This window comes from Phaenicophaeus curvirostris, unplaced genomic scaffold (genome assembly GCF_032191515.1).
Source record: "Phaenicophaeus curvirostris isolate KB17595 unplaced genomic scaffold, BPBGC_Pcur_1.0 scaffold_51, whole genome shotgun sequence".
In the NCBI taxonomy this organism is placed as follows: Eukaryota; Metazoa; Chordata; class Aves; order Cuculiformes; family Cuculidae; genus Phaenicophaeus; species Phaenicophaeus curvirostris.
In genome coordinates, this window is record NW_027206674.1 from 250,575 (window position 1) to 276,752 (window position 26,178).

Consider the following 26,178-nt stretch of genomic DNA (forward strand, 5'->3'; position numbering starts at 1 on the left):
GCTTGGGGAGGGGGTTTAGGGACCCTAAGGTGGTTCTAGGGGGGACTTGGAGGGGCTTTGGGGGCTTTGGGGGGTCCTGGGGGCTTGGGAAGGGGGTTTAGGGACCCTAAGGTGGTTCTAGAGGGGACTTGGAGGGGTTTGGGGGGGGTTTGGGGGGTCCTGGGGGCTTGGGTGGGGGTTTAGGGACCCTAAGGTGGTTCTAGGGGGGTCTTGGAGGAGCTTTGGGGGGCTTTGGGGGGTCCCGGGGGCTTGGGGAGGGGGTTTAGGGACTATAAGGTAGTTCTAGGGGGGACATGGAGGGGGTTTGGGGGGCTTTGGGGGGTCCAGGGGGCTTGGGGAAGGGGTTTAGGGACCTTAAGGTGGTTCTAGGGGGGACTTGGAGGGGGTTTGGGGGGCTCTGGGCGGTCCTGGGGGCTTGGGGTGGGTCTGGAGGTCTTTGGGGGATGCTGGGGGGGGTTCTGGAGAGCCAGGGATTTTGGGGGGCAGAGGGGTCCTTGGGGCTTGGGGGTTCTAGGGATCTTGAGGGGGTTCTGGGGAGCTTTGGGGGGGGTCCTGGGGTTCTTGGGGGTGTCTGTAAAGCCTCGGGGGGGGCAGACCTGGGGGGGCTTTGGGGGGCGCTGGGGGGTGCTTTATGGGATTTGGGGGGGGCTTGGAGGTTCTAGGGACGCTGAGGGGGTTCTGCGGAGATCTTGAGGGTTTCGGGGAGGGGGGGTGGTGGAAATTGGGGGTGCCCCTGACCTGCCCCCCCCCCCCCCCCCAAAAAAAAAAGGTTCCGCCGCCTGTGCCACTACATCGTGAACCTGCGCTACTTCGAGATGTGCATCCTGCTCGTCATCGCCATGAGCAGCATCGCCCTGGCCGCCGAGGACCCTGTGCAGCCCAACGCCCCCCGCAACAACGTGAGACCCCCCCCAAAATCCTAACCCCCCCCCCACACCCCGAGAAATGGGGGGACACCCCCCCCCCCATGCCCTGACACCCTGCCTGTGGCTGGAGAGGTGCTGGAGGGGGCCACAGGGTGCTGGGGGGGGGGGGCACAGGTCTGAGGTGATAGGAGTTTTGGGGGGGCTGGAGGGGTCCTGGGATGTTGGGGGGTTCCAAAGCCAGAGAATGTGGGGGTTTTGGGGGTCCTGGGATGTTGGGGGGTTCCAAAGCCAGAGAATGTGGGGGTTCTGGGAGTCCTGGGGTGCTGGGGGGGTCCCACAGCCAAGGAGTGGGGGGCATCCTGGGGGTCCTGGGGTGCTGGGGGGGTCCCACAGACAAGGAGTGGGGGGCATCTTGGGGCTCCTGGGGTGCTGCAGGGTCCCACAGCCAGGGAGTTGGGGGGTTCTGGGGGTCCTGGGGGTCCTGGGATGTTGGGGGGGTCCCACAGCCAGGGAGTGGGGGGGGGTCCTGGGGGGTCTTGGGGTGCTGGGGGGTCCCAAAGCCAGAGAATGTGGGGGTTCTTTGGGTTCTGGGGTGCTGGGGGGGGTCTCACCGCAAGGGAGTTGGGGGGTTCTGGGGGTCCTGGGGGTCCCAGGATGTTGGGGGGTCCCACAGCCAGGGAGTGGGGAGGGTGTCCTGGGCGGGGGGGGGGTCCCCAAGTCTCTCCCCCCTCCCTTCTCCAGGTCCTGCGCTACTTTGACTACGTCTTCACGGGGGTCTTCACCTTCGAGATGGTGATCAAGGTGAGGGACAGGAGGCTCTGTGAGGTGGGGGGTGTCCCCCACACCCCACCCCCCCACCTCCCCGGGCCCCCCCAGCCCCCCCTCACCCCCCCTTAACCCCCCCCCCCCCCAGATGGTGGATTTGGGGCTGGTGCTTCACCAAGGTGCCTATTTCCGCGACCTCTGGAACATCCTGGACTTCATCGTGGTCAGCGGGGCGCTCGTCGCCTTCGCCTTCACGTGAGTCGAAAAGAGGGGTGTCCCCCCCCCCCAAAAAAAAAACACCCACCAGGGAGGGGTTTTACCTCTCCCAGTGCCTCCCAGTGCAGCCGCTCAGCTGTCCGTCCGTCTGTCCGTGCTCTGCCGTGTCGCTTGCCGTCCGTCCGTCCGTCCGTCCTCGGCTGCTTGCCACCGCGCTCTGTCCTCCCGGCACCCTCCCCGAGCAGGAGCAGGTCCCGGGGTGGGGGGACGGGACACCCCAGAGTAAAGGGGGGGGGACCCCAGAGCAAAGGGGGGATCCCAGAGTAAAGGGGGAGCAGCCTCAGAGTAAAGGGAGGACCCCTGAGTAAAGGGGGAGCAGCTCTGGAGTAAAGGGGGGACCCCTGAGTAAAGGGGGAGCAGCCCCAGAGTAAAGGGGGGACCCCTGAGTAAAGGAGGAGCAGCTCTAGAGTGAAGGAGGAGCAGCCTCAGAGTAAAGGGGGGACCCCTGAGTAAAGGGGGAGCAGCTCTGGAGTAAAGGGGGGACCCCAGAATAAAGGGGGAGTAGTGTTAGAGTAAAAGGAGAGCAGCCCCAGAGTAAAGGGGGGGATCACAGAGTAAAGGGGGAGCAGCTCTAGAGTAAAGGGGGAGCAGCCCCTGAGTAAAGGAGAGACCCCAGAATATAGGGGGAGTGGTGTTAGAGTAATAGGAGAGCAGCCTCAGAGTAAAGGGGGGACCCCTGAGTAAAGGGGGAGCAGCCTCAGAGTAAAGGGAGGACCCATGAGTAAAGGGGGAGCAGCTCTGGAGTAAAAGGGGGACCCCTGAGTAAAGGGGGAGCAGCCCCTGAGTAAAGGAGAGACCCCAGAATAAAGGAGGAGCAGCACTAGAGTAAAGGAGGAGCAGCCTCAGAGTAAAGGGGGGACCCCTGAGTAAAGGGGGAGCAGCTCCAGAGTAAAGGAGGAGCAGCCTCAGAGTAAAGGGGGGACCCCAGAGTAAAGGGGGAGCAGCTCCAGAGTAAAGGGGGAGTTTCCCCCGAGCAGCTGAGCCCCCCTTGAGTTGTTGAGCACCCTTAAAGCACAGGATGAGCATCCTTAGAGTAAGGGATGAGCATCCTTAGAGTAAGGGGTGAGCATCCCTCGAGTAGCTGAGCCCCCCCCATGGTAGCCAAGCACCCTTAAAGCCAAGCCTGAGCATCCTCCAAGAAACTGAGCCCCCCCCAGGTAGAGGTGAGCGCCCCCCCACCCCGAGAAACTGAGCCCCCCCCTCGAGCGAGGGGCGAGTAAACGCGGAGCAGCCGGGCTCTCTCCCAGTCTCGCCCAGTTTCCCACTGGGAAGGGGCCGGGGGGTCGCGGGGAGGGGGGGGTCGGGCTCTCACCCTGCCTTGTCTCTCCCCTTCCTCTGCCTCCGCCGCAGGAGCAGCTCACGGTAAAGTCTTTCTGCCTTCGTCTCCGTCCTCGTGCTCTCCTCGTGCTCATGGTCGTGCCTCGCTCTTCCCTCAAACCCTTCCTGTCTTCCTCCTCCTCCTCTTCTTCTTCCTCCTCCTCTTCCTCCTCCTCTCCCTCCCAAAGCAGCCTCAGGGATGGGGCCACGGGGTGTGATGAGTTGGGAGGGGACCTCAGCCCAAGGGGAGCATCATCCTGGGGAGAAGAAGGGATGGAAGGGATGGATCCAGCCGTCATCCTGCCGGGGGGGGGGGGTCCCAAGCCGCCGTTCTTGGAGGGGGGGGGGGTCTCACGTCTCCCCGTGCGCCCCCACCAGCGGCAGCAGCAAGGGCAAGGACATCAACACCATCAAGTCCCTCCGCGTCCTCCGCGTCCTCCGGCCCCTCAAGACCATCAAGAGGTTGCCCAAGCTCAAGGTGGGCAAGGGGGTGATTGGGGAAGGGGGCTGGAGGGGGTTGGGGGGGTGGGTCCTAGATGGTTCTGACCCCCCCTCCCCATCCCCAGGCCGTCTTCGACTGCGTGGTGAACTCCCTGAAGAACGTCCTCAACATCCTCATCGTCTACATGCTCTTCATGTTCATCTTCGCCGTGGTGGCCGTCCAGCTCTTCAAGGGCAAGTTCTTCTACTGCACCGACGAGTCCAAGGAGTTCGAGAAGGACTGCAGGTACGGCCCGGCCGGGCGGGGGTCCCCCCAGCCCCCCAGCCCTGTCCCACCGCCCCCTCCCCTCCCAGGGGCGAGTACCTGGTCTACGAGAAGGACAACGAGGTGAAGGCGCAGAGGCGGGAGTGGAAGAAGTTCGACTTCCACTACGACAACGTCCTCTGGGCGCTGCTCACCCTCTTCACCGTCTCCACCGGAGAGGGGTGGCCGCAGTAAGGGCGCGGGGATGGGATGGGGACGCTGTACTCGGCACGGGTGAGAGCGCTTCTCGACTCCGGGGGTCGGTTCGGGGGTCCCTCCCCACCAGGAGGATGTGGAGGCTCTGGAGCGAGTGCAGAGAAGAGCAACGAAGCTGGGGAGGGGGCTGGAGGAGAAGAGGAGCGGCTGAGAGAGCTGGGGGGGTTCAGCCTGGAGAAGAGGAGCCTGAGGGGAGACCTCCTTGCTCTTTCCCTGCAAGGAGCTGGTGGAGAGGAGGGAGCTGGGCTCTTCTCCCCAGGGCCAGGGGCCAGGCCGAGAGGGAACGGCCTCGAGCTCCACCAGGGGAGGCTCAGGATGGGACATCAAGAACTTCTTCATGGGAAGGGTTATTGGTCACTGGGACAGGGAGGGGGTTGAGTCCCCTGCCCTGGAGGGGTTGAAGGGCCGGGTGGACGAGGTGCTGAGGGACGTGGGTTGGTGATTGATGGGGATGGTTGGACTCCATGATCCGGTGGGTCCTTCCCAACCTGGTGATTCCATGATTCTGTGATTCTATGACCCCCACCCTTGTCCCTCTTGCAGGGTCCTCAAGCACTCGGTGGACGCCACCTACGAGAACCAGGGCCCGAGCCCCGGCTACCGCATGGAGATGTCCATCTTCTACGTTGTTTACTTCGTCGTCTTCCCCTTCTTCTTCGTCAACATCTTCGTGGCCTTGATCATCATCACCTTCCAGGAGCAGGGGGACAAGATGATGGAGGAGTACAGCCTGGAGAAGAACGAGGTGCCGCCTCTGTGCAACCCCGATGACTTTTGGGGACCTTCGGGGTCGGGTTGGGGGTGGTTCGGTGACCCTCAGCGTGTCCCCCCCCCACCCCCCAGAGAGCCTGCATCGACTTTGCCATCAGCGCCAAACCCCTGACGCGGCACATGCCGCAGAACCGGCAGAGCTTCCAGTACCGCATGTGGCAGTTCGTGGTGTCACCGCCCTTCGAATACACCATCATGGCCATGATCGCCCTCAACACCATCGTCCTCATGATGAAGGTGAGCGGCAAGGGGCCAGGGGGGCTCGGGGAGCCCCTCTAGGTCTGCCTTGCCCCCACAGGGGTCCCCTGCGCCCGGTGTCCTGGGGCTGCTCCAGCTGCTCTGGCACTTTGTCCTGTTCCCCATCCCTGTCCTCCTGGATCCATCCCATCCCTGGATCCATCTCGGTCCCCCTGGACCCGTCCCTGTCCTCCTGGATCCATCCCCATCCTCCTGGATCCGTCCCTGTCCTCCTGGATCCATCCCATCCCTAGCTCCATCCCCATCCTCCTGGATCTGTCCCTGTCCCCTGGGATCCATCCCTGTCCCTCTGGCTACATCCCTGTCCTCCTGGATCCATCCACGTCCCCCTGGATCCATCCCTGTCCTCCTGGATCCATCCATGTCCCCCTGGACCCATCTCTGTCCCCTTGGACCCATCCCTGTCCTCCTGGATCCATCCTGTCCTCCTGGATCCATCCCATCTCTAGCTCCATCCCCATCCTCCTGGATCCATCCCTGTCCCGTGTGATCCATCCCTGTCCCCCTGGATCCATCCCTGTCCTCCTGGATCCATCCATGTCCCCCTGGATCCATCCCTGTCCTCCTGGATCCATCCCATCCCTAGCTTCATCCCCATCCTCCTGGATCCCTCCTGTCCTCCTGGTTCTGACCCATACCTGGCTCCCTCCCTATCCCCTGAATCCTTTCTGTCCTCCTGGATCCCTCCTGTCCTCCTGGATCCATCCATGTCCTCCTGGATCCCTCCTGTCCCCCTAGATCCATCCCTCTCCCCTGGATCCATCCTGTTCTCCTGGCTGCATCCTGACCCCTGGATCCATCCTGTTCTCCTGGATCCATCCTGTCCTCTTGGATCCATCCCTGTCCCCTGGATCCATCCCTGTCCTCCTGGATCCATCCCGTCACCCTGGATCCATCCCTGTCCTCCTGGATCCCCCCTGTCCCCCTGGATCCATCCCTGTCCTCCTGGATCCATCCCATCTCCGTCTCCGTCCTGTCCCCCCAGTTCTACGACGCGTCAGACACCTACGAGTACGTCCTCAAGATGTTCAACAACGTCTTCACCTCCCTCTTCTCCCTCGAGTGTCTCCTGAAGATCATGGCCTTCGGCGTCCTGGTACGCGCCGGGAACGGGCACTGGGAGCACTGGGAACACTGGGAACCGTGGGGCACCCAGCACCGGCAGGATCCCAGGAGCGTGGGAACTCGGAACCCAGTGCACGGGGAACTGGGATGCTGGGAGATCCCATGTGGGGGGAACTGGGATGCTGGGAGCCGGTACCTGGGGAACTGGGATGCTGGGAGACCTGATATGGGGGTAACTGGGATGCTGGGAGCCGGTACCTGGGTAACTGGGGTGCTGGGAGATCTGATGTGGGGGTAACTGGGATGCTGGGAGATCCCATGTGGGGGTAACTGGGATGCTGGGAGCTGGTACCTGGGTAGCTGGGATGCTGGGAGATCTGATGTGGGGGTAACTGGGATGCTGGGAGCCGGTACCTGGGGAACTGGGATGCTGGGAGATCCCATGTGGGGGTAACTGGGATGCTGGGAGACCTGATATGGGGGTAACTGGGATGCTGGGAGACCTGATATGGGGGTAACTGGGATGCTGGGAGCTGGTACCTGGGTAACTGGGATGCTGGGAGCTGGTGTGCAGGTAACTGGGAGCTGGTGCACGGGTAACTGGGATCCCATCCCGCTGCCCGGTGTCCCCCGTCCCCTTCCCTCCCCAGAATTATTTCCGCGACGCCTGGAACATCTTCGACTTCGTGACGGTGCTGGGCAGCATCACGGACATCCTGGTGACGGAGTTCGGGGTACGTGGGCTCCGCTGGGACCTGGGGGGGCTGCATCCCGCGCCCCCCCCCCCCCCCCACTCAATTCTCGTGTGTGTGTGTGTGTGTGTCCCCCCCAGAACAACTTCATCAACCTCAGCTTCTTGCGGCTCTTCCGCGCCGCGCGGCTCATCAAGCTGCTGCGCCAGGGCTACACCATCCGCATCCTGCTCTGGACCTTCGTCCAGTCCTTCAAGGTGTGACCCCCAAGACCCCCCTAAACCCTCCTTCTGTCTCCCCCCCCCCAATAATTTCTACACCTTGGGGAGGGGGGGGTGTTGAACGCGTTAACCAGCCTGGTTCTTCCCGTAGGCGCTGCCCTACGTCTGCCTGCTCATCGCGATGCTCTTCTTCATCTACGCCATCATCGGGATGCAGGTGAGACCCCCCCCATCAATTCCCAGCCCCCCCTTGGACCCCCCATCACCCCTGAGCCACTCCAGCCCCCCCTCACCCCCCCACCCCCCCGACCCCCAGGTGTTCGGGAACATCGGGATCGAGGAGGAGGATGACGAGTCGGCCATCACCCAGCACAACAACTTCCGCACCTTCTTCCAGGCCCTCATGCTGCTCTTCAGGTGCGTGCGCCGCGCGGGGACCGGGGACGCTCGATGACACCCGCTGACACCCCCCCAGGGCGGTCCCAGTGCCACCTGGGGTACCCGGTGCCACTCAGTGCCACATCAGTGAGGTCCCAGTGCCACCTGGAGTAGCCAGTGCCACCCAGTGCCACATCAGTGAGGTCCCAGTGCCACCCAGGGTACCCAGTGCCAGCCAGTGTCCCCCCAGTGAGGTCCCAGTGCCACCTGGCGTACCTCGTGCCACCCAGTGTCCCCCCAGTGTGGTCCCAGTGCCACCTAGGGTACCCAGTGCCACCCAGTGCCACATCAGTGAGGTCCCAGTGCCAGCCAGTGTCCCCCCAGTGTGGTCCCAGTGCCACCTGGAGTAGCCAGTGCCACCCCAGTGTCACCCCAGTGCGGTCCCAGTGCCACCTGGGGTAGCCAGTGCCACCCAGTGCCACATCAGTGGGGTAGCCAGTGCCACCCAGTGCCACATCAGTGAGGTCCCAGTGCCACCTAGGGTACCCAGTGCCACCCAGTGTCCCCCCAGTGTGGTCCCAGTGCCACCTGGCGTACCTAGTGCCACCCAGTGTCCCCCCAGTGTGGTCCTAGTGCCACCTGGGCTACCCAGTGCCACACCAGTGTCCCCAGCATAGAGAACCACTACCACCTTTGGTACCCAGCGCATCCCTCCATCACGCTCCCATCACCAACTGGGGGTTCCCAGAGCCCTCCAGCTCCTCCCCACTGCCCCCCCTTCCTTTTTGGGTTGTCTCCCCAACTCTTGGTGTCCCCCCCCCTCCTTGCTGTCCCCCCAAATTCCTCCCTTTGGTGCCCCCCTCCCCACCTGACGCCCCCTTTGGTACCCAGCGCATCCCTCCATCACGCTCCCATCACCAACTGGGGGTTCCCAGTGCCCTCCAGCTCCTCCCCACTGCCCCCCCTCCCCTTTTTTCGGGGTGTCCCCCCCTCCTTGGTGTCCCGCCCCCTCCTTGGTGTCCCCCCCCTCCTTGCTGTCCCCCCAAATTCCTCCCTTTGGTGCCCCCCTCCCCACCTGACGCCCCCTTTGGTACCCAGCGCATCCCTCCATCACGCTCCCATCACCAACTGGGGGTTCCCAGTGCCCTCCAGCTCCTCCCCACTGCCCCCCCTCCCCTTTTTTCGGGGTGTCCCCCCCCAGGTGACCCCTGTCCCCCCCCAGGAGCGCCACGGGCGAGGCGTGGCACGAGATCATGTTGTCGTGCCTGAGCGGGAAGCCCTGCGACCAGAACTCGGGGATCAAGGAGGACGAATGCGGCAACGAGTTCGCTTACTTCTACTTCGTCTCCTTCATCTTCCTCTGCTCCTTCCTGGTAAGACCCTAGGAGGGTTTTTTTTTTATTTCGGGGGGGTCGGAACCCCCTTTCTGATGGAGCCCCCCCCCCCCCTTTCCAAGATGCTGAACCTCTTCGTGGCCGTCATCATGGATAATTTCGAGTACCTGACGCGCGATTCCTCCATCCTGGGGCCACATCACCTGGACGAGTACGTCCGCGTCTGGGCTGAGTACGACCCCGCTGCCTGGTAAGAGACCCCCCCCCAACACCCCAGACCCCCCCTTTGACCCCCCCCCGGGTGGGTTTTGGGGGGGGACACACACACAAAAAAAAAAAAGGAAAAAATAAAAGAGACACCCCCAAGGGATGGTGACCCCCCCCTCTTCCTCCTCCTCCTCCTCCTCCTCCTCCATCACTGAATTGAGCTGGGGGGGCGCGGGAAGTGGGGGGGGAAAAGCCCCCCCGATAGGGTCCTCGAAAGGAAAAAAGCCCCCCCCGAGGGGTGGCACCTTGTGGGGGGGGGGGTGTGCCCCCCAGCCCAGGGTCTGTGACCCCCCCCTAGGATCAGTCCCCTGGTCCTGACACCCCCCCTCCAGGTCCTGACCCCCCCCCCTCAGGGTCTGTGACCCCCCCCCGGGGGTGTCCCCAAGTCCTGACGCCCCCTCCTCCAGGTCCTGACCCCCCCCCTCAGGGTCTGTGACCCCCCCCAGGGGTTGTCCCCAAGTCCTGAACCCCTCCTCCAGGTTCTGTGCCCCCCCCCCGGGTCTGTGACCCCCCCCAAGGGGGTGTCCCCAGGACCTGACCCCCTCCTCTAGATTCAGTGCCCCCCCCCAGGGGATGTCTCCAGGTCCTGACACCCCCCCCCCCCCGAAGCTCTGTGACCCCCCCAGGACCTGACCCCCCCCCTCCCCAGGTTCTCTGCCCCCCACCAGGGGGTGTCCCCAGGTCCTGACACCCCCCCAGGTTCTGTGACCCCCCCCCAGGGGAGCTCCCCAGCTCCTTCCTCCCCCCAAAAAGGGGCCCAGCTCCCCGAAAAAGGGGGCCCAGCTCCCCAAACTGGTCCATACTGGGACCAGCAGGGCTGCAGCCGGAGGGTGGCTCCCCACAACCCCCCCCCCCAGAGACACCCCCCCCCCCAGTGCTGCCAAACCCCAGCTCAGCACCGGGCTGGATGAGCCCCAAACCTGCTCCTCCCCAGGCCCCCGTGCCTCAGTTTCCCCCCGTGCCTCAGTTTCCCCAGTTCCTTGGTTTCCCCTGTGCCTCAGTTTCCCCCCGTGCCTCAGTTTCCCTGGTTCCTCTGGTGCCTCAGTTTCCCTGCTCCTTGGTTTCTCATCCCCTCTGCTGGCCTCGTGCCTCAGCTTCCCTGGTTCCTCCGTGCCTCAGTTTCCCTGTTCCTTGGCTTCCTGACCCTTTGCTTCCCCCCCATCCCTCAGTTACCCTGTCCCCCCATGCCTCAGTTTCCCCCACCTCGTGCCTCAGTTTCCCCAGTTCCTCAGTCTCCCTGTGCCTCAGTTGCCCCTCCACATGCCCCATCCCCACCCTGTGCCTCAGTTTCCCCTGTGCCTCAGCCTCTCCATGCCTCAGTTTTCCCCTCCTCATGCCTCAGTTTCCCTATTTCCCAGCCTCCCTGTGCCTCAGTTTCCCCTCCACATGCCTCATCCCCACCCCGTGCCTCTGTCTCCCCTGTGCCTCAGTTTCCCCATTTCCCAGTTTCCCCATGCCTCAGTTTCCCTATTTCCCAGCCTCTCCATGCCTCAGTTTCCCTATTTCCCAGCCTCTCCATGCCTCAGTTTCCCCTCCCCATGCCTCAGTTTCCCTATTTCCCAGTCTCCCTGTGCCTCAGTTTCCCCTCCACATGCCTCAGCGCCCCTCCTGTGCCTCAGTTTCCCTATTTCCCAGCCTCCCCGTGCCTCAGTTTCCCCTCCTCATGCCTCAGTTTCCCTATTTCCCAGTCTCCCCATGCCTGTTTCCCCATTTCCCAGTCTCCCCGTGCCTCAGTTTCCCTATTTCCCAGCCTCCCCATGCCTGTTTCCCCATTTCCCAGTCTCCCCATGCCTCAGTTTCCCTATTTCCCAGCCTCCTCGTGCCTCAGTTTCCCCTCCCTATGCCTCAGTTTCCCTATTTCCCAGTCACCCCGTGCCTCAGTTTCCCTATTTCCCAGCCTCTCCATGCCTCAGTTTTCCCCAACCTCGTGCCTCAGTTTCCCTATTTCCCAGCCTCCCCATGCCTCAGTTTCCCCTCCCCATGCCTCAGCGCCCGCCCTGTGCCTCAGTTTCCCTATTTCCCAGCCTCCCCGTGCCTCAGTTTCCCCTCCTCATGCCTCAGTTTCCCCATTTCCCAGTCTCCCCATGCCTGTTTCCCCATTTCCCAGTCTCCCCATGCCTCAGTTTCCCCATTTCCCAGTCTCCCCATGCCTCAGTTTCCCCATTTCCCAGTCTCCCCATGCCTGTTTCCCCATTTCCCAGTCTCCCCGTGCCTCAGTTTCCCCATTTCCCAGTCTCCCCATGCCTGTTTCCCCATTTCCCAGTCTCCCCGTGCCTCAGTTTCCCCATTTCCCAGTCTCCCCATGCCTCAGTTTCCCTATTTCCCAGCCTCCCCATGCCTGTTTCCCCATTTCCCAGTCTCCCCATGCCTCAGTTTCCCTATTTCCCAGCCTCCCCATGCCTCAGTTTCCCTATTTCCCAGCCTCCCCATGCCTCAGTTTCCCCTCCCCATGCCTCAAGCGCCCCTCCTGTGCCTCAGTTTCCCTATTTCCCAGCCTCCCCGTGCCTCAGTTTCCCCTCCTCATGCCTCAGTTTCCCCATTTCCCAGCCTCCCCATGCCTGTTTCCCTATTTCCCAGCCTCCCCATGCCTCAGTTTCCCTATTTCCCAGCCTCCCCATGCCTGTTTCCCCATTTCCCAGTCTCCCCATGCCTCAGTTTCCCTATTTCCCAGCCTCCCCATGCCTCAGTTTCCCTATTTCCCAGCCTCCCCATGCCTCAGTTTCCCTATTTCCCAGCCTCCCCATGCCTGTTTCCCCATTTCCCAGCCTCCCCGTGCCTCAGTTTCCCCTCCCCATGCCTCAGCGCCCCCCATTCCTCAGCCTCCCCCCGCCTCAGCCCCCCCCCCCCCCCCCCCCCGTCCCGTGCCTCAGTTTCCCCGCACTAACGCGCTCTATTCTCTTCCAGCGGCCGCATTCACTATAAGGACATGTACAGTTTGTTGCGCGTGATTTCTCCCCCCCTGGGCTTGGGCAAGAAATGCCCCCATAGGGTTGCCTGCAAGGTTTGACTTTCCCCCCCATCACCCCCCCCACCCCAAAAAAAAAAAAAAACAAAACCAAAAAAAAAAAAAACCAAACCGAAAGCAAAAGCCCCCCCCCCGGCATGACGCCGCAGCCGGACTCGCCATATATATAGGACCCGTTCTATATATATACTGCCCCCCGGCCCCCCCGGCGGCCCCGCATGGAGCCCCCCCAGCTCTGCTTCAGGCACCCCCCGGGGCTGCCGGCGCCTCCCTCCCCTCCTCCTCCTCCTCGCGGGGCCTTAGCAGGGGCACTTCCCACAGTAGGAGCTTTATTTTCCGCATTATTAGCCTCATTTTCCGCATCGTCAGCCTGATTTCCTCATTATTGGCCGCATTTCCCACATTAGCAGCTGCATTTTCCCACGTTGGTAGCCTTATTGCCTCATTTTTAGCCCTGTTTCCCGCATTACTAGCCTTATTTTCCTCATTACTAGCCGTATTTTCCTCATTAGTAGCCTTATTTCCTCATTAGTAGCCTTATTTCCTCGTTATTAGCCTCCTTTCCCACATTATTAGCCTCATTTCCCACATTATTAGCTTTATTTCCTCATTTTTAACCCTGTTTCCCACATTAGTAGCCTTATTTCCCACGTTATTAGCCTTATTCCCACATTAGTAGCCTTATTTTCCTAATTATTAGCCTTATTTGCTCATTATTAGTCTTATTTTCCTCATTATTAGCCTTATTTCCTCATTATTAGCCTCATTTCCCACATTATTAGCTTTATTTACTCATTTTTAACCCTGTTTCCCACATCAGTAGCCTTATTTCCCACATTATTAGCCTTATTTTCCTCATTATTAGCTTTATTTCCACATTAGTAGCCTTATTTTCCTCAGTATTAGCCTTATTTCCTCATTATTAGCCTCATTTCCCACATTATTAGCTTTATTTACTCATTTTTAACCCTGTTTCCCACATTAGTAGCCTGATTTCCTCATTTTTAACCCTGTTTCCCACATCAGTAGCCTTATTTCCCACATGATTAGCCTTATTTTCCTCATTATTAGCTTTATTTCCACATTAGTAGCCTTATTTTCCTCATTATTAGCCTTATTTCTTCATTATTAGTCTTATTTTCCTCATTATCAGCCTCATTTCCTACATTAGTAGCCACATTTCCCACATTATTAACCTTATTTTCCTCATTATTAGCCTTATTTTCCTCATTATCAGCCTTATTCCCACATTAGTAGCCTTATTTCCTCGTTATTAGCCTTATTTCCTTGTTATTAGCCTTATTCCCACATTAGTAGCCTTATTTTCCTCATTATTAGCCTTATTTCCTCATTATTAGTCTTATTTTCCTCATTATCAGCCTCATTTCCCACATTAGTAGCCACATTTCCCACATTATTAACCTTATTTTCCTCAGTATTAGCCTTATTTCCTCATTATTAGCCTCATTTCCCACATTATTAGCTTTATTTACTCATTTTTAACCCTGTTTCCCATATTAGTAGCCTGATTTCCTCAGTTTTAACCCTGTTTCCCACATTAGTAGCCTTATTTCCCATATTATTAGACTTATTTTCCTCATTATTAGCCTTATTCCCACATTAGTACCCTTATTTTCCTAATTATTAGCCTTATTTGCTCATTATTAGTCTTATTTTCCTCATTATTAGCCTTATTTCCCACATCAGTAGCCACATTTCCCACATTATTAACCTTATTTCCCACATTATTAGCCTTATTTCCTCAATATTAGCCTTATTTTCCATATTATTTGGGTTCTTTTCCACCTTATCCCTTATTTCACCACCATACTTGGGTTCCTTTCCACCTCTTTGGGTTCTTCTCCACCTCTTTGGGTTCTTTTCCACCTTTATTAACTTCTTTTTCATCTCTTTAGGTTCTTTTCCACCTCTTTGGGTTCTTTTCCACCTCTTTGGGTTCTTTCCCACCTTATCCCTTATTTTATCACCATACTTGGGTTCCTTTCCACCTCTTTGGGTTCTTCTCCACCTCTTTGGGTTCTTCTCCACCTCTTTGGGTTCTTTTCCACCTTTATTACCTTCTTTTTCATCTCTTTAGGTTCTTTTCCACCTCTTTGGGTTCTTTTCCACCTTATCCCTTATTTCATCATCATACTTGGGTTCCTTTCCATCTTTTGGGGTTCTTTTCCACCTTTATTAACATCTTTTCCACCTTTTTGGGTTCTTTTCCACCTTATCCCTTATTTCATCACCATACTTGGGTTCCTTTCCACCTCTTTGGGTTCTTCTCCACCTCTTTGGGTTCTTTTCCACCTTTATTAACTTCTTTTTCATCTCTTTAGGTTCTTTTCCACCTCTTTGGGTTCTTTCCCACCTTATCCCTTATTTCATCACCATACTTGGGTTCCTTTCCACCTCTTTGGGTTCTTCTCCACCTCTTTGGGTTCTTTTCCACCTTTATTATCTTCTTTTTCATCTCTTTAGGTTCTTTTCCACCTCTTTGGGTTCTTTCCCACCTTATCCCTTATTTTATCACCATACTTGGGTTCCTTTCCACCTTTTTGGGTTCTTCTCCACCTCTTTGGGTTCTTTTCCACCTTATCCCTTATTTCATCATCATACTTGGGTTCCTTTCCATCTTTTGGGGTTCTTTTCCACCTTTATTAACATCTTTTCCACCTTTTTGGGTTCTTTTCCACCTTATCCCTTATTTCATCACCATACTTGGGTTCCTTTCCACCTCTTTGGGTTCTTCTCCACCTCTTTGGGTTCTTTTCCACCTTTATTAACTTCTTTTTCATCTCTTTAGGTTCTTTTCCACCTCTTTGGGTTCTTTCCCACCTTATCCCTTATTTCATCACCATACTTGGGTTCCTTTCCACCTCTTTGGGTTCTTCTCCACCTCTTTGGGTTCTTTTCCACCTTTATTAACTTCTTTTTCATCTCTTTAGGTTCTTTTCCACCTTTTTGGGTTCTTTTCCACCTTATCCCTTATTTTATCACCATACTTGGGTTCCTTTCCATCTTTTGGGGTTCTTTTCCACCTTTATTAACATCTTTTCCACCTTTTTGGGTTCTTTTCCACCTTATCCCTTATTTCATCACCATACTTGGGTTCCTTTCCACCTCTTTGGGTTCTTCTCCACCTCTTTGGGTTCTTTTCCACCTTTATTAACTTCTTTTTCATCTCTTTAGGTTCTTTTCCACCTCTTTGGGTTCTTTCCCACCTTATCCCTTATTTCATCACCATACTTGGGTTCCTTTCCACCTCTTTGGGTTCTTCTCCACCTCTTTGGGTTCTTTTCCACCTTTATTATCTTCTTTTTCATCTCTTTAGGTTCTTTTCCACCTCTTTGGGTTCTTTCCCACCTTATCCCTTATTTTATCACCATACTTGGGTTCCTTTCCACCTTTTTGGGTTCTTCTCCACCTCTTTGGGTTCTTTTCCACCTTATCCCTTATTTCATCATCATACTTGGGTTCCTTTCCATCTTTTGGGGTTCTTTTCCACCTTTATTAACATCTTTTCCACCTTTTTGGGTTCTTTTCCACCTTATCCCTTATTTCATCATCATACTTGGGTTCTTTTCCACCTTTATTAACGTCTTTTCCACCTTTTTGGGTTCTTTTCCACCTTTTTGGGTTCCTTTCCACCTTATCCCTTATTTCATCACCATACTTGGGTTCTTTCCCACCTCTTTGGGTTCTTTCCCACCTCTTTGGGTTCTTTTCCACCTTATCCCTTATTTTATCACCATACTTTGTGTTCCTTTCCATCTTTTTGGGTTCTTTTCCACCTCTTTGGGTTCTTTTCCACCTCTTTGGGTTCTTTCCCACCTTATCCCTTATTTTATCACCATACTTGGGTTCCTTTCCACCTTTTTGGGTTCTTCTCCACCTCTTTGGGTTCTTCTCCACCTCTTTGGGTTCTTTTCCACCTTTATTAACTTCTTTTTCATCTCTTTAGGTTCTTTTCCACCTTTTTTGGGTTCTTTTCCACCTTATCCCTTATTTCATCACCATACTTCGTCTTCCTTTCCATCTTTTTGGGTTCTTCTCCACCTCTTTGAGTTCTTCTCCACCTCTTCCACTTCTCCCCCACCTTTCCCCTCGTTTTCTCGCCCTCCTAGGTTTCTTCTCCCCCTCGTTCAGGTTCTTTTCCCCCCCCTCTTTGTGTCCCCCACCCCACCCACCCCCAGGGCTTTTTTTTTTTTTTTTTTTTTAATTTTTTTTTTTAACCCCCCCACCCCGCGTCTCGCCCCTCGCTCCTCTTCTCTCCGACGTCTCTTCCTTCTCTCCCCCCCCAGGGGCCGCCTGACACTCATGGACATGTATGAAATGCTGAGACACATGTCCCCACCCCTGGGTTTAGGCAAGAAATGCCCACCCCGTGTTGCTTATAAGGTAGAATAAACCCCCCCCATCCCAATCCCAGCCCCCCCCCGGGCCCCAGCGCCGGCACCGATGCTGCTCGGATGCTCTTTGGTTCTTTAATTTATTTTTTTGGGGGGTGGATTTGGTCTTTTTTTTTTTTTTTTGGTGGTATTTTTTTTTTTTCTCCTCCTCCGGCCGCCAGGAGCCTCCGCGCGGCCCCCCCAACCCAGGAAAGGCTGGGTAAGATCAGCACCCCGAGAGCCTGAGACCCCCCCCCCCCGCCTCTACCCCCCTCACACAACTGCTGGGGGGGCTGGGGGATGGACCCCTCAATTGGGGACCCCCCCATGGGGCTCAGCCCCCCCCTCCAAGATCCTATACTGGGGGGCCTGGGAGCTTGGGGATGGACCCCTCAATTGGGGACCCCCCATGGGGCTCAGCCCCCCCCCCCTCCAAGATCCTCTACTGGGGGGCCTGGGAGCTTGGGGGATGGACCCCTCAATTGGGGACCCCCCCATGGGGCTCAGCCCCCCCCCCCTCCAAGATCCTCTACTTGGGGGGGCTGGGAGCTTGGGGGATGGACCCCTCAATTGGGGACCCCCCCATGGGGCTCAGCCCCCCCCTCCAAGATCCTCTACTTGGGGGTCTGGGAGCTTGGGGGATGGACCCCTCAATTGGGGACCCCCCCATGGGGCTCAGCCCCCCCCCTCCAAGATCCTCTACTGGGGGCCTGGGAGGTTGGGGATGGACCCCTCAATTGGGGACCCCCCCATGGGGCTCAGCCCCCCCCCTCCAAGATCCTCTACTTGGGGGGGCTGGGAGCTTGGGGGATGGACCCCTCAATTGGGGACCCCCCATGGGGCTCAGCCCCCCCCTCCAAGATCCTCTACTGGGGGCCTGGGAGGTTGGGGATGGACCCCTCAATTGGGGACCCCCCCATGGGGCTCAGCCCCCCCCTCCAAGATCCTCTACTGGGGGGCCTGGGAGGTTGGGGATGGACCCCTCAATTGGGGACCCCCCCATGGGGCTCAGCCCCCCCCCCAAGATCCTCTACTGGGGGGCCTGGGAGCTTGGGGATGGACCCCTCAATTGGGGACCCCCCCATGGGGCTCAGCCCCCCCATCCCCAAGATCCCCTATTTGGGGTCCCCATGGGGCTCAGCATCCCCCCAAAGCTACAATTTGGGGGGGCCCCATGGGGCTCAGCCGTCCCCCCAAGATCCACTATTTGGGGTCCTCATGGGGCTCAGCCCCCCAAGATCCACTATTTGGGGTCCTCATGGGGCTCAGCCCCCCCCAGATCCCCTATTTGGGGTCCCTATGGGGCTCAGCCCCCCCCCAAAGCCACAATTTGGGGTCCCCATGGGGCTCAGACAGCCCCCCCAAAATCCTCAATTGGAGGACCCCCCCCATTGGCTCAGCCCCCCCTCCCCAAGATCCCCTATTTGGGGTCCCCGTGGGGCTCAGCATCCCCCCAAAGCCACAGTTTGGGGGGGCCCCATGGGGCTCAGCTGTCCCCCCAGATCCACTATTTGGGGTCCTCATGGGGCTCAGCTCCCCAAAAACCCTCAATTGGGGGACACCCCCATTGGCTCAGACCTCCACCTGATCCCAACTCTGGGGTCCCCATGGGGTTCAGCCCCCCCAGTCCCCTATTTGGGGTCCCCATGAGACTCAGACAGCTCCCCCGATCCCCTATTTGGGGTCCCCATGGGCCTCAGCCCCCACAAACCCACAATTTGGGGTCCCCATGGGGCTCAGACAGGCCCCTCCCCAGGATCTCTGATTTTGGGGTCCCCGTGGGGCTCAGCCCCCCCCAAGATCCTCTCTTTCGGGTCCCAATGGGGCTCAGCATCCCCTCAAAGCCACAATTTGGGGGGGTCCCCATGGGGCTCAGCCCCCCCGCGATCCCCTATTTGGGGTCCCCATGGGGTTCAGCCCCCCCAATCCCCTATTTGGGGTCCCCATGGGGCTCAGACGCCCCCTCAGGATCTCTGATTTTGGGGTCCCCATGGGGCTCAGCCCCCCCCAATCCCCTATCTGGGGTCCCCATGGGGCTCAGCCCCCCACCCCAGATCCCCTATTTGGGGTCCCCATGGGGTTCAGCCCCCCCAATCCCCTATTTGGGGTCCCCATGGGGCTCAGACGCCCCCTCAGGATCTCTGATTTTGGGGTCCCCATGGGGCTCAGCCCCCCCCAATCCCCTATCTGGGGTCCCCATGGGGCTCAGCCCCCCACCCCAGATCCCCTATTTGGGGTCCCCGTGGGGTTCAGCCCCCACAAACCCACAATTTGGGGTCCCCATGGGGCTCAGCCCCCCCAATCCCCAATTTGGGGTCCCCATGGGGCTCAGCCCCCCACAATCCCCTATCTGGGGTCCCCATGGGGCTCAGCCCCCCACCCCAGATCCCCTATCTGGGGTCCCCATGGGGTTCAGCCCCCCCAATCCCCTATTTGGGGTCCCCATGGGGCTCAGACGCCCCCTCAGGATCTCTGATTTTGGGGTCCCCATGGGGCTCAGCCCCCCCCAATCCCCTATCTGGGGTCCCCATGGGGCTCAGCCCCCCACCCCAGATCCCCTATTTGGGGTCCCCGTGGGGTTCAGCCCCCACAAACCCACAATTTGGGGTCCCCATGGGGCTCAGCCCCCCCAATCCCCAATTTGGGGTCCCCATGGGGCTCAGCCCCCCACAATCCCCTATCTGGGGTCCCCATGGGGCTCAGCCCCCCACCCCAGATCCCCTATCTGGGGTCCCCATGGGGTTCAGCCCCCCACAATCCCTATTTGGGCCCCCCCCCCCATACTGGGGGGTCCCCATGGGGGTCAGAGCCCCCTTGCCCAGCGCAGCCCATTTTTAGCGTCCCCCATCCCCTCCCCCCATCCCTGCAGCCCCCCCCCCCCCGCGCCCCCCCAATCCCTGCCCCCGGCCCCCCCCTTTCCTAGCACTGAGCCCCCCAACCCCCCGGCTGCTGCACGGCCCGTGCCCCCCCCCCCCCCCCAAAATGGGGGCTATGGGTGCTCGGGGGCTGCATTGTGAAGTGGGGGGGGGGGGAGCACTGGGGGGGGGGGGTGCGGCATGGGGTGCCCCCCATCTCCTTGCCTCAGTTTCCCCATTGGAATTGCTCGCTCCTTGCTCTGCACCCCCCCAAAAACCAGCATGGGGGGGGTCCCTACCCTTTTTTTGGGGGGGCCCCCCAACACCTGCTTGGCTCTGGGAGCTGAGGAAAAAGGGGGGGGATGCTCGGGGAAGGTGGGGGGGGGGGCTGAGGCCTGGCAAACTCATCGCTTCTTCGCCCCCCCCCCCCCCCCCATTCCCAGAGCTGGGAATGATTCACCACCCCCCCCCCCCAAAAAAAAAAATCCTTGCTGCATGCGCCGCCCGCTGCATGCACTGACCCCCCCCCCCCAAAAAAAAATAGAACCCTGGGGTCCCGCTTGGCCGTGCCCCCCACCCCGGGCAGCTCGCGGGGGTCTGGGGGCTGTGGCCGGGGGAGAAGGCGGGGGGGGGGGGTGTTTGGGGGGGGGGAGGTGGTTGTTCTGAGGTGGGGGGGGGGGGCAATGGGACCACGTGCCTCAGTTTCCCCACTGGCTGTGGGGTGGCCCCCGCCTTCTCGCCAGCCCCCGGGCGCGGAAAAAGGGGGGGTCACGGCTGATTTGGGTTTTTTCTTTCCCCCCCCCACTCCAAAATCATCAAACCCCCCCTCCCCTCCTGGTGCTGCTCGGCCCCCCCCCCCCCCCCACCCAGAGGCTGCTCCGCATGGACCTGCCGGTGGCCGATGACAACACCGTCCACTTCAATTCCACCCTCATGGCCTTGATCCGCACGGCCCTCGACATCAAGATCGCCAAAGGCAGGGGGGACAGGGACAGTGGGGGGGGGACACGGGGGTCCTCGAGGGGATGGGGACACGGGGACAGGGACCCTGAGGGCTGGGGGACAAGGAGCTTGAGGGGTGGGGGACAAGGACCTTGGGGACCAGGATCTTAGAGGGATGGGGACAAAGGTTCTTGAGAAGATGGAGATGGTGACGTGGGGGACAAGGATCCTGAGGATGGGGGACAAGGACCCTGAGGGTTGGGGGACAAGGACCCTGAGGGGTGGGGGACAAGGAGCTTGAGGACCAGGATCTTGGAGGGATGGGGACAAAGGTTCTCGAGAGGATGGAGATGGTGACATGGGGGACAAGGATCCTGAGGATGGGGGACAAGGACCCTGAGGGTTGGGGGACAAGGACCCTGAGGGGTGGGGGACAAGGACCTTGGTGACCAGGATCTTAGAGGGATGGGGACAAAGGTTCTTGAGAAGATGGAGATGGTGACATGGGGGACAAGGATCCTGAGGATGGGGGACAAGGACCCTGAGGGTTGGGGGACAAGGACCCTGAGGGGTGGGGGACAAGGACCTTGGGGACTAGGATCTTAGAGGGATGGGGACAAAGGTTCTTGAGAAGATGGAGATGGTGACATGGGGGACAAGGATCCTGAGGATGGGGGACAAGGACCCTGAGGGTTGGGGGACAAGGACCCTGAGGGGTGGGGGACAAGGACCTTGGGGACCAGGATCTTAGAGGGATGGGGACAAAGGTTCTCGAGAGGATGGAGATGGAGACCTGGGGGACAAGGATCCTGAGGGGTGGGGGACAAGGACCCTGAGGATGGGGGACAAGGACCCTGAGGGGTGGGGGACAAGGACCTTGGGGACCAGGATCTTAGAGGGATGGGGACAAAGGTTCTTGAGAAGATGGAGATGGTGACATGGGGGACAAGGATCCTGAGGATGGGGGACAAGGACCCTGAGGGTTGGGGGACAAGGACCCTGAGGGGTGGGGGACAAGGACCTTGGTGACCAGGATCTTAGAGGGATGGGGACAAAGGTTCTCGACAGGATGGAGATGGTGACCTGAGGGACAAGGATCCTGAGGGGTGGGGGACAAGGACCTTGGGGACCAGGGTTCTGGGGACCAGGATCTTGGAGGGATGGGGACAAAGGTCCTTGAGAGGATGGTGATGGAGACTTGGGGGACAAGGACCCTGGAGGGATGGGGATGAGGGTCCTCATGGGGATGAGGGTCCTCAAGGGGATGGGGAAGTGGGGGACAAGGACCTTGGGGACTGGGATCTTGGAGGGATGGGGACAAAGGTCCTTGAGAGGATGGAGATGGAGACTTGGGGGACAAGGATCCTGAGGGATGGGGGACAAGGACCCTGAGGAGTGGGGGACAAGGACCCTGAGGACCAGAATCTTGGAGGGATAGGGACAAAGGTCCTTGAGAGGATGGAGATGGAGACTTGGGGGACAGGGACACCGAGGGGTGGGGGACAAGGACCCTGGAGATGGACGGATGGGGATGAAGGTCCTCAAGGGGACAGGGACGGGGGCTCAGGGGACAGAGATCCCGAGGGGTGGGGGCCAAGGACCTTGGGGACCAGGATCTTGGAGGGATGGGAACAAAGGTCCTTGAGAGGATGGAGATGGAGACTTGGGGGACAGGGACTCTAGCGGGATGGGGACAAGGACGAGGACTCTGGGCTTATGGGGATCCCAGAGGGACGGGGACAAAGGTGGGGGTCACCCTTGGGGAACAGGGAGAAATGGGGATGAGGGGACAGGGGTCCTGGTTGGGGGGGGGACAGGGGTGTCCCGCTGGGGTTGGGGACACCAGCCTCATCCCCGTCTCCGCAGGCGGAGCGGACAAGCAGCAGATGGACGCCGAGCTGCGCAAGGAGATGATCGCCATCTGGCCCAACCTGTCCCCCAAAAACCTGGACCTGCTCGTCACCCCCCACAAGTGTAAGGGACCCCTCCCCTTGTCCTTGTCCCCAGCCCTGTCCCCGTCTGTGTCCCCCCTCCTCGTCCTCCTCCTCACCCTCTGCGCCCACAGCCACCGACCTGACGGTGGGGAAGATCTACGCCGCGATGATGATCATGGAGTATTATCGGCAAAGCAAAGCCAAGAAGCTGCAGGCCATGCGGGAGGAGCAGGTGGGACCCACGCCACCCCCCAAAAACTGTCCCCAGCCCAGCTCCGACCCCTCCTCGTGTCCCTCCAGGGTCCCAGCCCAGAGCCACCTTCTCCTCTGCCATCCCCAGCCCGGTCTTGATCCCTTCCCAAGTCCCTCCGGTGTCCCCATCCCCGTCTCCAAGCATCTCTTGGCTCCATCCCATCTCCAAGGATCCCTCCAATGTCCCCATCCCAGTCTTGTCCCCTTCCCAAGTCCCTCCAGCGTCCTCATCCCTGTCTCCAAGCATCTCTTGGCTCCATCCCATCTCCAAGGATCCCTCCAATGTCCCCATCCCAGTCTTGTCCCCTTCCCAAGTCCCTCCAGTGTCCCCATCCCCGTCTCCAAGCATCTCTCGGCTCCATCCCATCCCCAAGGATCCCTCCGATGTCCCCATCCCGGTCTTGTCCCCTTCCCAAGTCCTTCCGGTGTCCCCATCCCCGTCTCCAAGCATCTCTCGGCTCCATCCCGTCTCCAAGGATCCCTCCAGTGTCCCCATCCCAGTCTTGTCCCCATGTCCCCATCCCCAAACGTCCCTCTGATGTCCCTATCCCGTCTCTGTCCCCTTCCTACATCTCTCCAGCATCCCCATCCCCTTCTCCAAGCGTCCCAGCTCCATCCCAGCTTTGTATCCCCATCCCCAAGGATCCCTTCAGTGTCCCCATCCCAGCCTTGTCCCCTTCCCAAGTCCCTCCAGTGTCCCCATCCCAGTCTTGTCCCCTTCCCAAGTCCCTCCAGCATCCTCATCCCTGTCTCCAAGCATCTCTTGGCTCCATCCCATCTCCAAGGATCCCTCTGGTGTCCCCATCCCAGTCTTGTCCCCTTCCTAACTACTTCCAGTGTCCCCATTCCAGTCTTGTCCCCTTCCCAAGTCCCTCCAGTGTCCCCATCCCAGTCTTGTCCCCTTCCCAAGTCCCTCCACTTTCCCCATCCCAGTCTTGTCCCCATGTCCCCATCCTCAAACGTCCCTCTGATGTCCCCATCCCGTCCCTGTCCCCTTCCTACATCTCTCCAGCGTCCCCATCCCCTTCTCCAAGCATTCCAGCTCCATCACATCTTTGTGTCCCCAACCCCAAGGATCCCTCCAGTGTCCCCATCCCAGTCTTGTCCCCTTCCCAAGTCCCTCCAGTGTCCCCATTCCTGTCTCCAAGCATCTTGGCTCCATCCCATCCCAAGGATCCCTCCAGTGTCCCCATCCCAGTCTTGTCTCCTTCCTAAGTCCTTCCAGTGTCCCCATCCCAGTCTTGTCTCCTTCCTAAGTCCTTCCAGTGTCCCCATCCCAGTCTTTTCCCCTTCCCAAGTCCCTCCACTGTCCCCAAACATCCCCCAGGTGTCCCCATCCCATCCCTGTCCCCTTCCTACATCCCTCTAGTGTCTCCATCCCATTCTCCAAGTGTTCCAGCTCCATCCCAGCTTTGTGTCCCCATCCCCAAGGATCCCTTCAGTGTCCCCATCCCGGTCTTGTCCCCTTTCCAACTCCCTCCAGTGTCCCCATCCCAGTCTTGTCCCCTTTCCAACTCCCTCCAGTGTCCCCATCCCAGTCTTGTCCCCTTTCCAACTCCCTCCAGTGTCCCCATCTCGTCCCCGTGTCCCCATCCCCAAGCATCCCTCCAGTGTCCCCATCCCAGTTTTGTCCCCACGTCCCATCTCCGTCCCCTCCCGGCGTCCCCGCCACGTCCCCAGCCTCTCGTGTCCCCGCAGAACCGGACGCCGCTGATGTTCCAGCGCATGGAGCCACCGTCACCCACGCGGGAGGGGACGCCGGGGCCGGACGCGGGGACGTCGGCCGAGCCGGGGACGGGGCTGTAAGTGCCGTGGGTCTCACCCTGCCCCGTGTGGGGCAGCGGGGACGGGGCTGAGCCACCTGTGTCCCCAGGGCCACGCGGGACGGGGGCCTGAAGGAGAGCGAGTCCTGGGTCACCCAGCGCGCCCAGGAGATGTTCCAGAAGACGGGGACCTGGAGCCCGGAGCGAGGACACCCCGAGGACTTCCCCAACAGCCGCCCCAACTCCCAGGTGAGGGGCTGAGCCACCTGGGATCCCTGTGTCCCCCACATCCATCCCTCCCTGGTGTCCCCGAGGGTCCCTATGTCTCCATGTGGCCCACATCCATCCCTCCCCGGTGTCCCCAGGGTCCCTGTATCTCCATGTCCCCCACATCCATCCCTCCTCTGTGTCCCCAAGGGTCCCCATCTCCCCCACATCCATCCCTCCCCAGTGTCCCCGAGGGTCCCCACGTCTCCATCTCCCCCACATCCATCCCTCCCCGGTGTCCCCGAGGGTCCCCACGTCTCATCTCCCCCACATCCATCCCTCCCTGGTGTCCCCGAGGGTCCACATGTCTCCATCTCCCCCACATCCATCCCTCCCCAGTGTCCCCAAGGGTCCCCACGTCTCCATCTCCCCCACATCCATCCTCCTCTGTGTCCCCGAGGGTCCCCACGTCTCCATCTCCCCCACATCCGTCCCTCCCTGGTGTCCCCGAGGGTCCCGACGTCTCCATCTCCCCCACATCCCTCCCTCCTCTGCGTCCCTGAGGGTCCCCATCTCCCCGACGTCCACCCCCGTGCCTCAGTTTCCCCCGCTGACCCCCGTGTCCCCCTCTGCCGCCTCCGTAGCTGGTGGAGATGCGCGAGATGGCCAAGGACGGCTACTCCGACAGCGACTACTTGCCCATGGAGGGCCACGGCCGCGCCGCCTCCATGCCGCGGCTCCCGGCGGAAAACCAGGTGAGGGGACCCCTTTCCGAGGTGCCCGCGGGTCCCTGTCCCCGCGACCCCAGCCCCCTCCTCTGCTGCCGTGGCTGCTGATGCTTTCAGGGGGGTGGCAGCAGCTTTTGGGGGGCCAGGACCCCTGCTCCGCGCTGGCCGAGGGGACCCTGGGACGGCGTCCCGTGTCCCCCCAAAACGGCTGCAGGGCTGGGGGGCGCGAGCATGGCAGCAGCCGCAAAGCGGGGGCCGCGGTTACCCTGGTCCCCAAAAACAGGGATCGGGGTCCCCCTGTGATTCTGGGGGCGACGGGGACGGGGCTGCTCAGCTCATCGCTGCTGCTCATCCGGCTGCGGTTCGGCTCCGCGGAGCATCCCGGTCCCGCTTGGCTCCGTGTTGTGGTTCCCATTCCTGCTCTGCTGGGGTTTGGCTCGACACGGGGACCCCGATTCTGCTCTGCTGGGGCTCAGCTCCATGGGGTGACCCCGATCCCTCTTTACTGGGGCTCAGCTCCATGGGGTGACCCCGATCCCGCTTTACTGGGGCTCAGCTCCATGGGGTGACCCCGATCCCTCTTTACTGGGGCTCAGCTCCATGGGGTGATCCCGATCCCTCTTTACTGGGGCTCAGCTCCATGGGGTGATCCCGATCCCTCTTTACTGGGGCTCAGCTCCATGGGGTGACCCCGATCCCTCTTTACTGGGGCTCAGCTCCATGGGGTGACCCCGATCCCTCTTTACTGGGGCTCAGCTCCATGGGGTGACCCCGATCCCTCTTTACTGGGGCTCAGCTCCATGGGGTGATCCCGATCCCGCTCTGCTGGGGCTCAGCTCCATGGGGTGACCCCGATCCCTCTTTACTGGGGCTCAGCTCCATGGGGTGACCCCGATCCCGCTTTACTGGGGCTCAGCTCCATGGGGTGACCCCGATCCCTCTTTACTGGGGCTCAGCTCCATGGGGT

The 26,178-nt window shown here is 59.9% G+C and overlaps 1 protein-coding gene across 1 annotated transcript in view; it reads left to right on the plus strand.

Moving 5' to 3' along the window:
• CACNA1A (calcium voltage-gated channel subunit alpha1 A) overlaps window positions 1-25,319 on the plus strand; it is a 57,278-nt gene extending 31,959 nt beyond the window's left edge. The window contains exons 23-44 of the mRNA XM_069881532.1: window positions 770-899; window positions 1,608-1,667; window positions 1,780-1,886; window positions 3,603-3,702; window positions 3,791-3,951; window positions 4,020-4,160; window positions 4,729-4,930; window positions 5,029-5,193; window positions 6,200-6,310; window positions 6,930-7,013; window positions 7,112-7,228; window positions 7,344-7,409; window positions 7,509-7,609; window positions 8,793-8,943; window positions 9,027-9,154; window positions 12,076-12,172; window positions 20,256-20,361; window positions 22,194-22,301; window positions 22,393-22,493; window positions 24,212-24,315; window positions 24,387-24,525; window positions 25,128-25,319. Of these exons, the coding sequence (XP_069737633.1) occupies window positions 770-899; window positions 1,608-1,667; window positions 1,780-1,886; window positions 3,603-3,702; window positions 3,791-3,951; window positions 4,020-4,160; window positions 4,729-4,930; window positions 5,029-5,193; window positions 6,200-6,310; window positions 6,930-7,013; window positions 7,112-7,228; window positions 7,344-7,409; window positions 7,509-7,609; window positions 8,793-8,943; window positions 9,027-9,154; window positions 12,076-12,172; window positions 20,256-20,361; window positions 22,194-22,301; window positions 22,393-22,493; window positions 24,212-24,315; window positions 24,387-24,525; window positions 25,128-25,319 (2,671 nt within the window). The remainder of the gene's footprint in view (window positions 1-769; window positions 900-1,607; window positions 1,668-1,779; window positions 1,887-3,602; window positions 3,703-3,790; window positions 3,952-4,019; window positions 4,161-4,728; window positions 4,931-5,028; window positions 5,194-6,199; window positions 6,311-6,929; window positions 7,014-7,111; window positions 7,229-7,343; window positions 7,410-7,508; window positions 7,610-8,792; window positions 8,944-9,026; window positions 9,155-12,075; window positions 12,173-20,255; window positions 20,362-22,193; window positions 22,302-22,392; window positions 22,494-24,211; window positions 24,316-24,386; window positions 24,526-25,127) is intronic.
• Window positions 25,320-26,178: the final 859 nt, after the last annotated feature.